General features: G+C 41.9%; 1 protein-coding gene across 1 annotated transcript in view; it reads right to left on the reverse strand.

Moving 5' to 3' along the window:
• The window catches only part of ar (androgen receptor), a 123,617-nt gene extending 110,061 nt beyond the window's left edge, over positions 1-13,556 (reverse strand). Inside the window, exon 1 of the mRNA XM_048187037.1 lies at positions 11,416-13,556. Coding sequence (XP_048042994.1) covers positions 11,416-12,809 — 1,394 coding nt within the window. The 5' untranslated portion in view covers positions 12,810-13,556. The remainder of the gene's footprint in view (positions 1-11,415) is intronic.
• Between the last annotated feature and the right edge of the window lie 1,920 nt (positions 13,557-15,476).

The following is a 15,476-nucleotide window of genomic DNA, read 5'->3' on the forward strand; positions in this document are numbered from 1 at the left end:
CCAGGTTCAAATCCAGCCTATACTGGTTCCTACTATCAATATACAAATATCTCTTTTCCCATTGTCTCACTGATAAGTAAGTTACTGATATACTGAGGTGTCTGTAAAAGGCAAATTTTTAAGCTGTGACTTTATTAATGAAGATCACTTCATTGTAGCCTATTTGAAGCTCACTATACTGATGCCATTAGCACACTTTAAGTTTACTTGGAATGCCATTGCAATGCGTTTTAAAAATCACTAAAAGCTTGTTATCAGTATAATATGGATGTATGTCCAACACTCTTACAATGTAATTGAATTGCATTCTAATGTCACCAAAATACATTTGAAGTTTATGCTGAGTGAATTCTGCATTTCAAAACTTAAAAAAAAGTATATTTGAAGTGTACTAAAGTATATTTGGAATAGTTTTACTTTAGCACAAACAATTATATTTAATACAACTTTAGTTGAACTTCAGCACTGCTTTTGGACAACTACAATGCATTTAGTACAAAATTAGTTGTTCCAATTTAGCAGACTTTAAGTATATTTTGTACACAAATACATTTAGTTAAATATATCTGTGCAGCGCAGAACTGCTTAAACACATTAGAGCAACAAAAAAACATGGATGAATGAGAAGAAATAGCGGGACGTACTTGATGGTGAGTTATTAGCTTTCTGTGGTGCACATCCGAAGCACACGAGTGATGAATTTAGTTAACATTCATGCCTTACTGAGCTTGAACAATGCATTACACACAATTATGTGTCAAAATATCTCTCTTGGTGAGCATTCACATAAACACAGTCAGTTATGTCTAAAGTAAAGATAAAAGGTTTGGCGAAATTATCATTATATTGGATTCATGCATACAGTCTTAAAGTGACATCAGCCTTTTATGGGTCAAATGGGCCAACCAACACGCACACACACTGAAGCACATGCAACGCACATTTCATCCTCTGTTGCCTCACTATGAAGAAATAAACACACAAATAAAAGTACAATTTAACTTTGCAGAAACATATTAGTGTTGAACAGTAGAATTTAGATAATTTAATAATAAATTATTAAAATGGTTATTGTGCAGCACATTGTTTGACAAAAAAGTTTAATTTCATGATTAAAAGATAAATTAAATGGTATGCGTTCATTTGATCGTCGAAAAATTTAAATACAAATAGAATTTCTGAAAAATTAATCAAATTAATTTTTTAATTAATCAAATTTTGTTGTTTTTAAGAATTCAATTAATTACACATGCTTTTTGATTATTAAAATTTAATTGAACCATTAAAATGGAATCCAGAAAAGGTAAAACAGAAAACAGAATTTGGTAAAAAATAAAAAATTTGAGTGGAAAGAATAAAACGTATATAATAGGCAATTTTTGTTAAACTTTTAATAAATTGTTGGTAAATTGGATAAGTTCCATTATTTCAATTAATTAGACATACTTTTTGATTACTAAAATTTAATTTAACCATTAAAATGGAGTCCAAAAAAAAAAACTGAAAAAAAAGGGAATCCAGAAAAATTAAAATCGATACTTCACTTGTACTGCGCATGGGGAACGAATTCAACCGTGCCGTGCCACAGCAGGGAACGACTAGACCTATCTTGGACTCTGTGCTTGTCTTCCCTGACTCGTCTGATGACCTGGGGGATTAGAGCGATCGGGGGAAATGCATAAAGAAGGAGGCTGGGCCAGTTGTGGGCCAGAACATCTGTGTCCTTCGAAAAATAAGTTGGGCAATGAGAGTTGTCTTCTGAGGCGAAGAGGTCGACCTCTGCCCTCCCGAAGATCTCCCAGATCCTGAGAACCATCTGGGGGAGGAGCATCCACTCGTCCGAGTGATGCTCCGAGATAGCATATCTGCTCCCAGATTCGTTCTGCCTGGTATGTGCGTTGCTTTGAATAACCGCAGCCTGGGTAATGCCCATTCCAAGAGGCGCTTTGCCAGTGCGCAGAGGCGGCTGGACAAAAAGCCGCCTTGGTTATTTATGTAGGACACCACTGTCATGCTGTCCGATTAGACTAAGACGTGGCGCCCTGTCAGGATCGCCTGAAAGGAGTGAAGGGCTCAACTCACTGCCAGCATTTCGAGGCAGTTGATGTGGAGATGGCTCTCCTCATGAGACCACGAGCCGAAGACTGGTCTGCCCTCGCATAGAGCACCCCAACCACAGTTGGATGCATCTGTCGAGAGCACCGTCCTTCTGGAAACCGCCTCTAGGGGTACTCCAAGCCGGAACCAAACAGAGTTCGTCCAAGGTTTCAGGGCTGCTAAACAGGCCTTCCTGACCTTGACGCGAAGGCGGCCGTGCCGCCAAGTGTGAGGTGGAACCCGGAGTTTCAGCCAGTATTGCAGAGGCCGCATCCGTAGAAGGCAGAGCTGCAAAACCAGGGAGGCAGAAGCCATCAGCCCTAGCATCGTCTGGAAAAACTTCAGAGGGAAATAGGCTTTGTTCCTGACAGAAGCCACGAGCTGCTGAATAGCCAGGGCGCGCTCTGGCGAGACTATAGCCGTCATACGGACTGGGTCGAAAACTGCACCCAGGAATGTAATTCGTTGGCTGGGGAGCATTGAGCTGTTGGCAAAGTTGACCCTGAGTCCTAGGCATTCCAAGTGGCTGAGGAGCACAGATCTGTGATGGTCTAGCTCGGTTTGCGACTGGGCCAGAATGAGCCAGTCGTCGAGATAATTCAGAACCCGGATTCCCATCTATCTCAGAGGGGAAAGCACCGCGTTCATGCACTTCGTAAAAGTGCGAGGAGCTAGGGACAGCCCGAAGGGAAGCCACGCCCTCGAATGCGAATCTCAAGAATCGCCTGTGATGGGGGGCTAGCTCCCTTCCCTAACAGAGTCATCACTTCGGCGCGGAGGACATGGCCGTTGTCCGGATTTACTGAAGTGGGAATCACCCCGCTGAAGCGTGGGGGCCTTCGGGCGAACTGCAGTGAGTAGCCTTGATTTATTATCCCCAACACCCATTGTAACACTCTGGGGATGGCCTGCCAGGCCTTGGCCCACGTGACAAGGGGTTGAATGACGTCGGATGACAGACCGCTGGGAGGGGGCCTGTACACTGACGAGTGTGGAAGAGGAAGTTTGCTCTGTTTTTTTTTTTGAAAGTGCAAATTTTTTATTGTGTTCACCATAACAATGGCGTTTTGCGTGGGCGCAACAGCAGTGGACCCAGGTCGCAGAACACACACTTTTTCCCCAACACCCAGAACTGAACGGGGTGGTGGGGGAATTAAACGAGTGAGCTTTTGAGGTGGTCTGGCCGCAGCAGGACTTTGCCCCTTTCTCTTTCTTCCTGTGAGATCAGGAAGACTTCGGAGGTGTCGGGTCCAGCACAATGCTTGGCCGGGTGGCCCTGGCATCTCGGGAAGGAAGAGCGCTTGGCGGGACGTGCTCGCTGGCGCTGCTCCTTAGGGGGCACTGCCTGGGAGGTAGAAGGAGCAGACTTGCTCTGTTGCTGAGTCAGCGCAGTCCTGGGGTGACTCGAGGCAGAGGCAGAGCTGGAGCGCTTGGGCAGGAAGTGTCGCATGGCCTGGGACAACTTCTGTGAAGCGTTCCGTGAACCCTTCTACAGCTGGCCCAAAGAGACTGGGGCATCAAGAAAGGCCGTTTTGTCTATCTCCTTGATCTCCATCAGATTGAGCCAGAGGTGGTGCTCTAGCACGAACAGGCTGGCCATGGAACGTCCAATGGCCTGGGCTGTGGCTTTCATGGCAAGCAGGGCCAGATCCGTGGTGTTGCAGAGGTCGCGAAAGGCAGGTGCGTTGATTCCAGACTCGTCCAGGGAGCGGAGGAGCTTAGCTTGGAACACCTGGAGAATAGCCATGGTGTGTAGCGCTGAGGCAGCTTGGCCCACAGATGAATAAGCTCTGCCAGCTAAGGCGGAGGTAGTTCTGCAGGGCTTCAAAGGAAGGGCCCTCTTGTTCTTCCACCCCACTGCCGCGGGGGGGCAGAGGTGAGCAGCCATGGCCTCGTCCAGGGGTGGCAAATGCTCATAGCCCTTCTCCTGAGAGCCATCGACTGAAGTGAGAGCTGCAGAAGAGGAAGTGCGTAAGCAGGCCGAGTAGGGAGCGCACCACGACTTGGTCAGCTCATTGTGAACTTCAGGGAAGAACGGCGCAGAGCACTGGCGGGGGTCCTGGCGACATCCCGGCAGGAAACATTCATCCAGTCTGCTGCGCGTTGGCTCTTCAGGTGGAGCCCACTTGAGACAGAGTTCCTCAACGGCTTTAGAGAGAACGACGTCCATCCCAGCTCTAGCGTCTATGGGCTCAAGTGACGGCAGGTGGGTGGGGTCTTCAGAATTGCCGGCCCATTCCTCCGTTTCAGAAGCCGCCAGTGACATGGAGTCATCAAGCGGCTCGTCCTCTGATCTGCCAAAAGAGACGAGGTCGCTTGCTTCAGCCGAGGGACGCTGCTCAGGGCGGGAGAACAAGACGGGGGACGACTCTCTCGTGGGAGAGGGTGAGGCACGCGGGGGCTGAGCCGGGACTTGCCCAGGCAGTTGACGCACTCACCTTGCCCGTCGTCATCATGCAGAGGGGCTCTGCATGTGCCACAGCTGTGGCGCGGCATTTGTAGCAACGCCGCCGCCATGAAAATGGCAATTGAGGGGCTCTTTTAGAGCGGTGAGAACAGCTGGAAATGCTCTTTTAGAAAGCGGCATTTAAACCGCAGAAATTTGCTATTTTAGTGACGCTGGATGGCGGCAGGAGATGCGCTGAGAAGGTGGCCGGAAGCGGGCACCTCGAGGGCGGCAGTCTGTGAGGGCACGGGCGCTACAGGCGTTCGGCGATCTCAGCTGGTAATCTGCGGGAGAGCTCGTTCCAGTCAGCGAAGGCTTTCAGCTCGAAGATCCAGCAAAGAGAAGCGCTGTCGTCGCTGAAGGAGAGAGATCTGAAATCCTATGGCCTTATATAGCCATATGCCCCGCCCATTTTGGCGGGCTTTGGCGCACTGCATCGTCATAGGCTCGCGCAGCTACGCCGCACCGTCATTGGTTCAAAAAGTTTTCTAGCTTGAACCAATGGCTGTGCTGTTACATTGCACTATTGAAAAAAGGCTTCAGCAGTGAGGAAAAGGAGACCTTTCCCCATACGCAGTACAAGTGAAGTATCGAAAGGGAATCCTATGACATTGCAGAGGTTTATTTTTCATGTTATATCAAGTGTACAGTTTTATTTTTTGCATTTTGAAATAAATATTTCTATGTTTGTTTTGTATCACTCGTTTTGTTGTGTTTGTTTCCTTTTTGTGTATAGAAGATGACTGAACCTTTAAATCTCTGTTGTAAAAGCTTTATGAGGCATAAATAGTGCTCACTTTAGATGAGCTCACAAAAATAGTTAACTGACAACTACTAAATGTTTTATAACTACCTGAATTAATCATGAATTACAGTAGGAATACATGTTAATAAAGCATATATTAACTCACTCAGTAACTATTACTAAATGTCTAAATAATATGTATAAATGTACATTTAAATAATTTATTAATCATTTACTTATACTTTCTAAATGATCTTATGGATAACTAACAACTCCTAAATAATTGGTTTGTAAATAACATAATACTTAATTTAGAAATGATAAATTGATGATTAATAAAGTATGAAAATGCAATAATTTATACATTACAGATATGCTTATAAATCAAGAACAAAGCATGTATAGCTGTATTTATAAACTGCGTACTAATGTCTATTAATGCTTTATAAATGATGAATTGACTTGCCTTGGTTATTTACTAATGGTTATCTATTGAGTCATATCTTGAAGTTATTATAAAGTGTTACCGAATTGTGTAAATGGTGAGTTTATAAACCTACATGTTCCAACAGAATACAACTCACTGCTTCTCTATCTCCATTTGCCGAGTGCACTGTGTTTGTCTGTATTTTTAATATTGCTGTCATCATGTACTGTACATCACTGTTTCCATAATGTTTCAGGGGCCAAATTATCATATAAAGAAACTGGATTTTCAGATCGAACAAAAAACACACTGGTTAATCAAACTGCACACATCATGCTCTCACTGACTCCCACTGCAGCATGGCATAGAGGTGGCATACAGATTACGAAAATGTAACCATCCTTTTGTCATTACATAACCATCAATTGTGTCAAATGTACCATTGTTTTCCACAGGTTTCAAAATGCCATGAGGGTGAATAAATAATGACTAAGCATGTTAATTTTTTGTATTTTTTTTTTTCTGTCATCATTTACTCACCCTCATGTTGTTCCAAACCTGTAATACTTCCTTTCACCTGTAGAACAGAAAAGAAGGTATTTTGAAGAATATTGAAGTCTAGAACAGTGGTTCCCAAACCTGTCCTGGACGACCCCCAGCCCTGCACATTTTGTATGTTTCCCTCATATATCACACCTGATTCAACTCACGCGCTCATTAGTAGAGACTGCAAGACCTGAAATGGGTGTGTCAAAAATAGGAAGACATACAAAATGTGCTGGGCTGGGGGTACTCCAGGACAGGTTTGGGAAACACTGGTGTAGACAACAGTGGACCCAACTGATTTAGACAAATAAAACTTTAAAATGCATTTTGTGTCCCACAGAAGAGGTTTAAAATGACATGAATTTTGTAAATTATGACCGGTCATTGAACTGTCATTGTTGGGTGAACTATATCTTTATGCAATCGTTTGTTCTAAGCACTGCCGGTGTCTTTTATGCCTTTAGCACTGTAGTTCAGCACAAAAGACACACTTTAAAAATGACTGCTATAACTACACCTAAAATAATAATCTTCAATGCAAATAAGCAATGTGATCTCATGGGAATTCTTATGTAAAGTATGGTTCTACCACACATTTATTTACTTACTTTTGCATAGGCACTGAAACGTACAATACTGAAGTATTGACAGCATTTAAAACTTAACTTATTGATGAATAGTGAAATCAAGGCATTAATAATTTGATTCTATTGTATTCAATTGTCATGTCAATGACATTATGTTTTCAGTCACATTTATTAAACACAGTTTAATCATTTAATTCATATGAAATAAGACAACCCTCTATGGACACACCCAAACGAGTCACCATTGGCTATCAATTTTTTTTATTTTAAAAACAAGTGCAAATGATAAACCTTTGTGGCGATGCAGCAGTGAAAGTGACACTTCTGTCAACATGCCCTGCATCTCTCTTTCTCTCACGGTGAGTGCGTGTGCTAGAGAAAGCGAGAAAAAAGAGAATGCTCTCAGCCAAGCCACGGTGTGTAAAGCTAAGTAGGCAAGGAAATTATAACTGTGCTAAACTTATTTTTTGCCTCTAACTCAAGTACATGCAACTGTAATTGTACAATTTACTAGCCCTTGGTTAATTAAATAGCCTACATTTTTTAGTCGCCTCTCATGAAATTTGGTCACATATGCGAGTGATTGAGAGGGTTGTAAGATTTCATTCTGTATAACTTCTGCTGCCAACTCATTTCGAAGGAGTACAAAATGTTAAACTAGACATTAAAACGTAATGAATAACATTTCTGTAATATTTGAACTATTACTTATCATGAAATATTTCTTTTGTTTGCTTTTGGATACAAAAGGCGTTTTCTCAGTTGGCCTGTATATGCTGCGATTGACAATAGAACCATAAAATACACCAAAAACATAATATAGAACCACAACAATAATCAATTTTATTCATGCGCTGTAATCCAAATCTTCAGAATCCATATGATTATGAGGAACAGACCCAAATTCCAGACTTTATTCAGTGATCTTAATCTCCATTCTTTGCAGCGACCGTAAACGTCAAGTCCCGCACCCGTTATATATTCAAAAATTGCCACTTCAAGAAGCTTCACAACAGGTTTTACAGCTATCACATCAACGGACCTTTGGCTGAATGTCTGAAGTGTATGGCACACTCAACCAGAAACACTTCAGGATTTTCGAAATCATCGAAAGGGAAACGTGTGTATCACGTTCTTTAACGGTCCGCCTGGAAACAAATGTTGTAATTCCAAACCCCCTCATGGAAGAAGGATGCCATCGTGTTTACAACTGTGACAACGAGCGCTTTCCAGTATCAACTAAACGCTGTATTTTCAAAAGTATGTGACGATCACAGCTCCATTGTTGCAGTAAACTTGCACAACGATCTTGAACAAATAATTTATTAGATGCATGCTGGTCTGTTATTGTAGGCACATCTACGTTACATTTTCATGCCCCTAAACATTACGTGGTACAAAACGAACTGTGATGATTGGTTGCGTGACATGTCAGTCAAACGTCCTTTTGGGCGCTCCTTGGCCAATAAAAGCTGCGATAGAGTCCAGACCTTCTGCCGTCAGTCTGAAGACTAGCTCTCGCCTGCTTTGTCACAGATTGTGACATGCTGTGTTTTGGGTGATGTGTGTTTGTGAAGAGAACATCCACTCTTCACAGAGTTGATCAGGATAAGGTTTTTGATTAACTTAAATTTGTTCTCTACCTCATACAAAATGGCCAGAGAGGACTGTGACTGCAACACATCGTCATTTGGACTGCTTTTGGTACAGCTTTTGACATTTTTGCTATAAATAAATTATGTTCCCTATGTACAGTAATTACAATAACTGGGTAATAACTAGGTACTAAACCTGAACATACCCCTAAACCTAAGCTTAACCCCTGTAGTTACCTTATATAAAACAGTTTTTTCGTACAACTAAGTACACATATGGTCAAATAAAGTGCAACCTTGATTACACTTGTCTGTCTGTTGTTTTTCTATGTAGTTTACATATTTTGGTTACACTTTATTTTAAGGTCTCCATATTACAGTGTTATTATACATTTAAGTACTTTAATTATGCACAATTTATAGTAATTAATATAGTAACTAAATGTACAATGTGTAACAAGGACATTGCAAAATAAAGTCTTACCCATATTTTTAAGAAATAGTTATGTGTAGGTTTTCATTCTATATTGTTACTAAATTTGTCATTGTAGGACTACACATTTCTGTCCATTATGTTTTATATATATTGATTTTAATGTTGTGTTAAGGTTTGGGGGAAGTGTTAAGGGATCTAAAATGTATCTATAAAATGGTAAATTGTTAGCTGTAAATACATAATAATGTTTCTGTTTTAGGTGTAGTCAATAAGTCCATATTTTATATTTTCAGCATCTATTCAAACATACAAAAATGCATGTTTTGTACCTGTGAATGTTACATACCAAAAAAACAACGAGGCCAGGCTGAAATAAGAACACTTTGGCAACAGAGGGTTCTCAGAACTCTAGTGCAATGTGTCTGCGGTGAACTCTTTCGGGGTTCTTGGTACAAGCCCCATGTGATGATCTACTAGAATGCTTTGTAAGGAACCTTTGACTTATTTGGAATACTGTTTAACCAGAACTGAATCTGACCAAGGTGTACTTCAGATTATTACATAAGAGGCACATGTACACCAAAACTCTTTCACACCAAAACTCTTTCTCTCTCACTGCTTATTAAAATGATCAATGTTTTGAAAGAAAAATAGAAAACACCTTAAAATACATTACTATCACAACCATCACAAACTATTAATACTCTACATATAAGTATGAACAAGTCCTACTCCAATAAATACAGTGTACCCATCAAACTTTATTGTGGTATTCACAGACCACTTTTTCCGCCTAAATGTGGCTTCATGTTCCAAGTTTCATGTTCAGAAGATTTACTGTGTGTGATATCAGGTCAAGACCCGTGTAAAGTCTCTCACACTTTGTCTCATTATTTTGGTTTGTGTGTGCCAGTTTCATGTTCTGGCTGGTGTCTTAAACCGTATTTTTTTTTTTTTTTTCTTTTTTTACAAAGATCAAGTGGTTAATTCAAACCCCAAAGATTCAAAGGTTAAACACACACAACTAAGTTCAAATTCCTCTCAGGAATAAAACACAGACTGTATACACCAAAACAGCCTCGGACAAAACACTTGCTTAACTATGCCTCAGATTAAAGCACCAAACTCTCGCTCAGATTCTTTAGACGAATGCAGAGACATGCAACTGTTTCTAATTTTCTCAGTACTCTGAGTTTAAGGTAGTTTCATTTCAGCCTCCCGCATATCTTCTTATTAATGTTCTGCTTTTGTTCCAGCTGGCGCAGTTCTGACTGATACCAGTTTTTTAAACCAGCTAAACCGTCAGCTGTCAGCTTTCAGTCAAATTAGATTTATTATAGAACACATTGTAAAACCACAAATGCTGACAATTTGAGATATCAAAACAAACAACCTAATATAGTAAAAATGATAGATGCCTAATCTGTGAATATAAGCAGTGCAATTTAAGTAAAGCCTGTCAACTGCATAACCTGTGTGTCAGTGTGTAAATCAAAATGTGCCGTTTCCATGTGTAGTCTCTGAGTGTTTAAATACGTGAATGACTGAGAAACAGAAAGAGAATACAGCAAAGTTCATTGATAAGAGCTTTGAGACTCTTGGCATGGTGTTTTTGCATTTGGACACAACCGTGTGGGGTTGCCTTGATGTCAGTATCCCTGGAACCCAGCAACCCTGAGGGAGGTTGGATGGCCTTTGTGTTAAAGTCTCTGAGACTGTATTAATGTGTACAGCTGTCTCTGTGTGGTTTACTTGGCTGCAGACATAAAGAGAGGAACTTCAAACAAATTAACGCTTCCTTCTGGAATTATAAATTTGATTCCGAGCTAATAAAATGGTCCTGAGGCTAACTGATCATGATCCATTAATAGCAATCTTCTAAAGAACATACAGGACTGAAAAAACTGGACTGTGTGCACTGTCAGGAAAAAAAAAGGCACGGCGCTTGTCACTGGACAGTACCCTATAAGGTACAAAGGTGAAAAGGTACTAATATGTACTTTTAAAGTACTAACACGTACCGTTTAGGGGCAAGTACGGTACAAAGATATACATTTTCACTTTTGTAGCTTAGGATATCTTTTTTTTCTGAGAGTGTACACATACTACTGGGGATTTTTAAAACAAAGCTTTTTCTCTAAAGTTTTTCACAACATATGTGTCTGAACAAATTAATAATCTGAAGAGCATAACGTAATATTTGATTAATATTTTCATTAAAGTTATCAAAGCATGTTATCAAGAAAATCTAGTTTTTTCAGGCGGTGATCCCTAGGTTGTTGAGAATCTGGATGGGGGTCCTTGGGTCTGTGCAGGTTGAAAATCCCTCTCAAAATTAGTTTTTCTAAATATATAAATAAATATTTCTACAAACTCCCAACTCTTCAATTGTCGTTTCGGGATATAACAAAGCGCGTGTTGTTTTATTTTATTTGTTGAACGCCCTTCAATGTCAATGTGCGATTAATTAACTTTTTCATCAAAGTTAATTGGTTGTAGCAACTAAAATAAATAAAACAGCAGTGCTCTCTCTTACCTGCCATCCGTAAACGATGATACATCCAGCCATTCGCCCACCTCGTTTTTTACGCAGGGCACGTTAGGGTACGGTTGACGGGTCAACATCCCGCCCGGGTACCACTGTTCGGGCGGAGGTCGCTCCCGCGGAACTAGAGACCCGCTTCGGCCGTACTCGTAGGGGTTACAGATAAACGGCGTTTCGTGGCCAGTAGTATAAGTGGTCCTCTGTTTTGGTGGCCCGTGTTGGCCGTTACCGTCCTCAGTGTATCTATGCGGGTACGCCCAGGTGTCATTCAGTTCACGGGGCATCATCTCTGCCTTTATTTTGACATTATAGTGATTCACGTAATCCTCCACTGCCCCCGTAAACTCCCCAGACATCGCCGCGGGCTTCGCGAAGCTGTGGCTCGGTCCGTTTTCGAACTCCGGGTGGATGAAATGGGCCATGCTCGCGGGCAACAGTTGTTCGAACTGGCACGAAGCCGCTTGCGTTGCGTCCATGTCCGATGCTGTCGTCGCTGCCGTACCTTCTGAACTCAGGTTGACAATGTCCCGCAGGCTGGCGAACTCATGCACCTCCTGCACATCCGTGGTTAAGTGTGACCGAGACGCGTTGCTGTACTGCACGGTCGTCACCTCACCTGCTAGCTGCACCAGGTCGCCACTTTTAAACATCCCGAGCGCTCTGTCTCTACCTCGTCCCGCCGCGAGAGCGTACTCTCTATCTTTCGCTCCTGCCTCCAGTTCGCTCACTGAGCAGTCGAGCAAAGGCATTCCTAGCATAAAATTGCCATCACTACTACTTTCAGTGGTCAGGGGCGGTGGTGGCGGTGCATGGTGCTGTCCCACCTCGCCTAGTTCGCTGGACTCCATAGCTAAGCCCAAAGACACTGACACGGCTTTGCACAATTCTCGCGCTGTCTCCGAAATGGTGCTGCTGCTGCATGCGCGACTACTACTCGGCACACTTGCGTCACGACCCGAGCCCAACTCGCGCTTGTGAACTTCAGCTGCACCGCAGCCCTTCTGACCGCTCTCAGCCCCCCGAAGGAAACCTGCGCGCCTGCCGCTGCTTTCGGTGGCGTCTGCGCGGCCCGAGCCGCTAAATGACATAGACGAGTCGGTTTTGTTTCCTGTTGAACTCTTGAGAAAATGAATACGGCTTGCCGCCGCTTGTATCACTGAACTCGCGCTCTCGCACTCTTTTTCGGGCCAGCATATTATTCCTCTGTTGGGGGACAGCTTGCTTAAACGCATTTCCCTCGACGCGGTCTCCTGCAGGCAGCTGCTCTTCTTGGAGCTAGAAATGTCCAAACTCTCGGGGTTACTCGCTCTCGCGACGCGCACGTTTTGAAAAACGCTTTGGTAATGTCCGTGAAAAACTGCGTCTGGGGTCTCGCAAGCCTCCATGACCCGACCGGAACCTTATTATTCTAGAAACAGAGTACAACAGAAGCCGTGAGGGTTTAAAGGGGACTCACCGCAACAAGTTCATCGACGAAATAGGCTACTTGAAAAAGTTCCAGTCAGACTGACATGAAGAAGCTGCGCAGGGCGAGATTGTGTAAGCAAAATAATCAAACGATCGCAGCCGGAGACGCATAGGCTGCTCTTAATTAACGACAACGAGAAAAGTTTTCCAAAAATGCACGCGAACAGGCTTTCGGGATATCCGATCATCAGAGCGTCATGTCAGACGTGTACACATCTATAAATGTGCGGATGAAAGTGAATCTCTTCGCTGCTCGAGTTGTTTACCGTCTACCTCGAGAACTCGCGATAAGATTTTGCGCTGTCTATTTTCAATGATCAATCCGAGCCGTGGCGGCGGTTGCTACAGTACCCTGGGCGCATCACAACAACCTGCACTTTCCTTTTTAAGTACAATTACAACCCCTTTCTCTCTTGTCAGGTACTCTCCTGGGCACAGTCGCAGGTAATGCGAGGATAGCGTGCTGTGTCACGGTGTTTTGCCGGGGTAAGCAGTAATTTTTCGGAGAGTTCTCTCGGGAAAGTCCTTGAGCGCTTTAACTGTCAGGACTAAATAATACAGCCACAGGAACGGTGCCAGTTGAACGAGTAGCTAAATAAGAGCTCACTGCAAATGAAATCAGAGCATCACAACCCACTTTGACTAAGTATTAAAATAAAACACTGATGACATATAACTAAATATCATAGTTTTTTTTAAAGGTTAAAAGTACAATAAAATCAAAGAGCTCCATTGATCTGAGAGACTGAACCTGTGCGCGCTTTATAGGGGGTCTGGGCCTTATTCTGTGGAAATGTTTCTCATGGCATTTATTACTGAGCACACACTAAATCCACAATGGGACTGTTAAGACCACAAAAGAGGCCACATGAAGAGCAAAACAGGTTGTTGGCTATTTTTTTTTTTTTTTTTTTTAAGGGAGAAGGCAATATTTAACCTTACCACAATAAATGTTTATATGTCACTTAAGTTAAATATGAAATCATACAAAATTTATGTGTGTAATTCAACAGACAATTTTATTAAACTAGGCTACAGAATTTAAGATCCAGTTAATGTCATTTTTTTAAACATTTCAACTGTCATCAGAGAGAATGTGAATTCATTAGTTGAGATGGGAATTTGAAACATGGGTCTTGCTACTAAAAGGAAATGAGAAAGAGTCAGAATGTGTTGGATAAATAAACTCTGCATAAATAAATCCATGAAATCATCTTTTTGCTTGGACTGTTGTTGCTTTTGATAAACGTGTTCTTTAAAGCTCCAGAAGATAAGAAAGCGGTAATGCAAGTGAGGTCCTGAGGTGACTTCTCATTCACATCCAGCCGTGAGGACTGGTTTGGTCAAAAGGTCATTATTATGAACACAAGTAATATTATTAATATCCTTGAAATTATTTGACAGCAAGGATATTTCTCATTATCCCTTTTATTCACCGTAACTTACTGTGACCTTTATTTTTTCTTTGCCAGAAGGTTCAGGGGATGTTAATGGTCCTCAGTGAAATAAGACTATATTCATGTCTCAAAACTAATCACACTGTAACATAGGTCTCGGCTATGTCGAATGTAACACACAGAATGATTTCCTTGCATAAACGATGCCCAATTAAAGAATTAGTTCACTTTCAAAGTAAAATTTCCTAATAATGCACTCACCTTCATGTCATCCAAGATGTTTATGTCTTTCTTTCTTCAGTCGAAAAGAAATGTAGGTTTTTGATGAAAACATTCCAGGATTATTCTCCTTATAGTGGACTTCAATGGACTCCAAAAAGGTCAAAATTACAGTTTCAGTGCAGCTTCAAAAGGCTATACGCAATCCCAGCTGAGGAATAAGGGTCTTATCTAGCGAAACGATTGGTCATTTTCTAAAAAAAAACATACAGCGATTGTTTCCTGCGACTGAAGCAGATTTAAATACTTACACATGTAATTTGAACACCGACTGTAATCGACTGAACGCAACTGGCTCTGACTGGACGCGTTTGAGCGCGATCAGTCACAAGTATCAGTTTACATTCATAATCGCCCTTACAATCGTTAAGTGTGTCCTCGGCTTTAGCAGCATCTACACTGCTGGAATTCTAATAGAGAAGAAGAAGAAGAGAGCTAGTTCAAGACGAGTGTTTATGGTTAAAACATATATAATTTTAAAAAAAATTAGAAAATGACCGTTCGTTTCACTATATTCACGATGAAAACCCTTATTCCTCATCTGGGATTGTATAGAGCTCTTTGAAGCTGTAATTTTGACCTTCAACTCTTTGGAGTCCATTGAAGTTCACTATAAGGAGAAAAATCCTGGAATGTTTTCATCTAAAACCTTATTTTCTTTTCGACTGAAGAAAGAAAGACATGGACATCTTGGATGACATGGGGTGAGTAAATGATCAGGAAATTTTAATTTGAAAGTAACTAATCCTTTCAAATTAAGCAAGAGTTTAGAGAAATACTTCACATAAGCAAGCGAGCGTGCCACGTATGCAGTGCGGGAAAAGGATATTGCATTTGCCCTGAATTGTCATGAACACTGTTTGATTTGGATGAGGAATGCTGCAGTGAGGTGTTTGAGGTTATTGAGAA

Source organism: Megalobrama amblycephala, linkage group LG4 (genome assembly GCF_018812025.1).
Source record: "Megalobrama amblycephala isolate DHTTF-2021 linkage group LG4, ASM1881202v1, whole genome shotgun sequence".
NCBI classification, from domain to species: Eukaryota; Metazoa; Chordata; class Actinopteri; order Cypriniformes; family Xenocyprididae; genus Megalobrama; species Megalobrama amblycephala.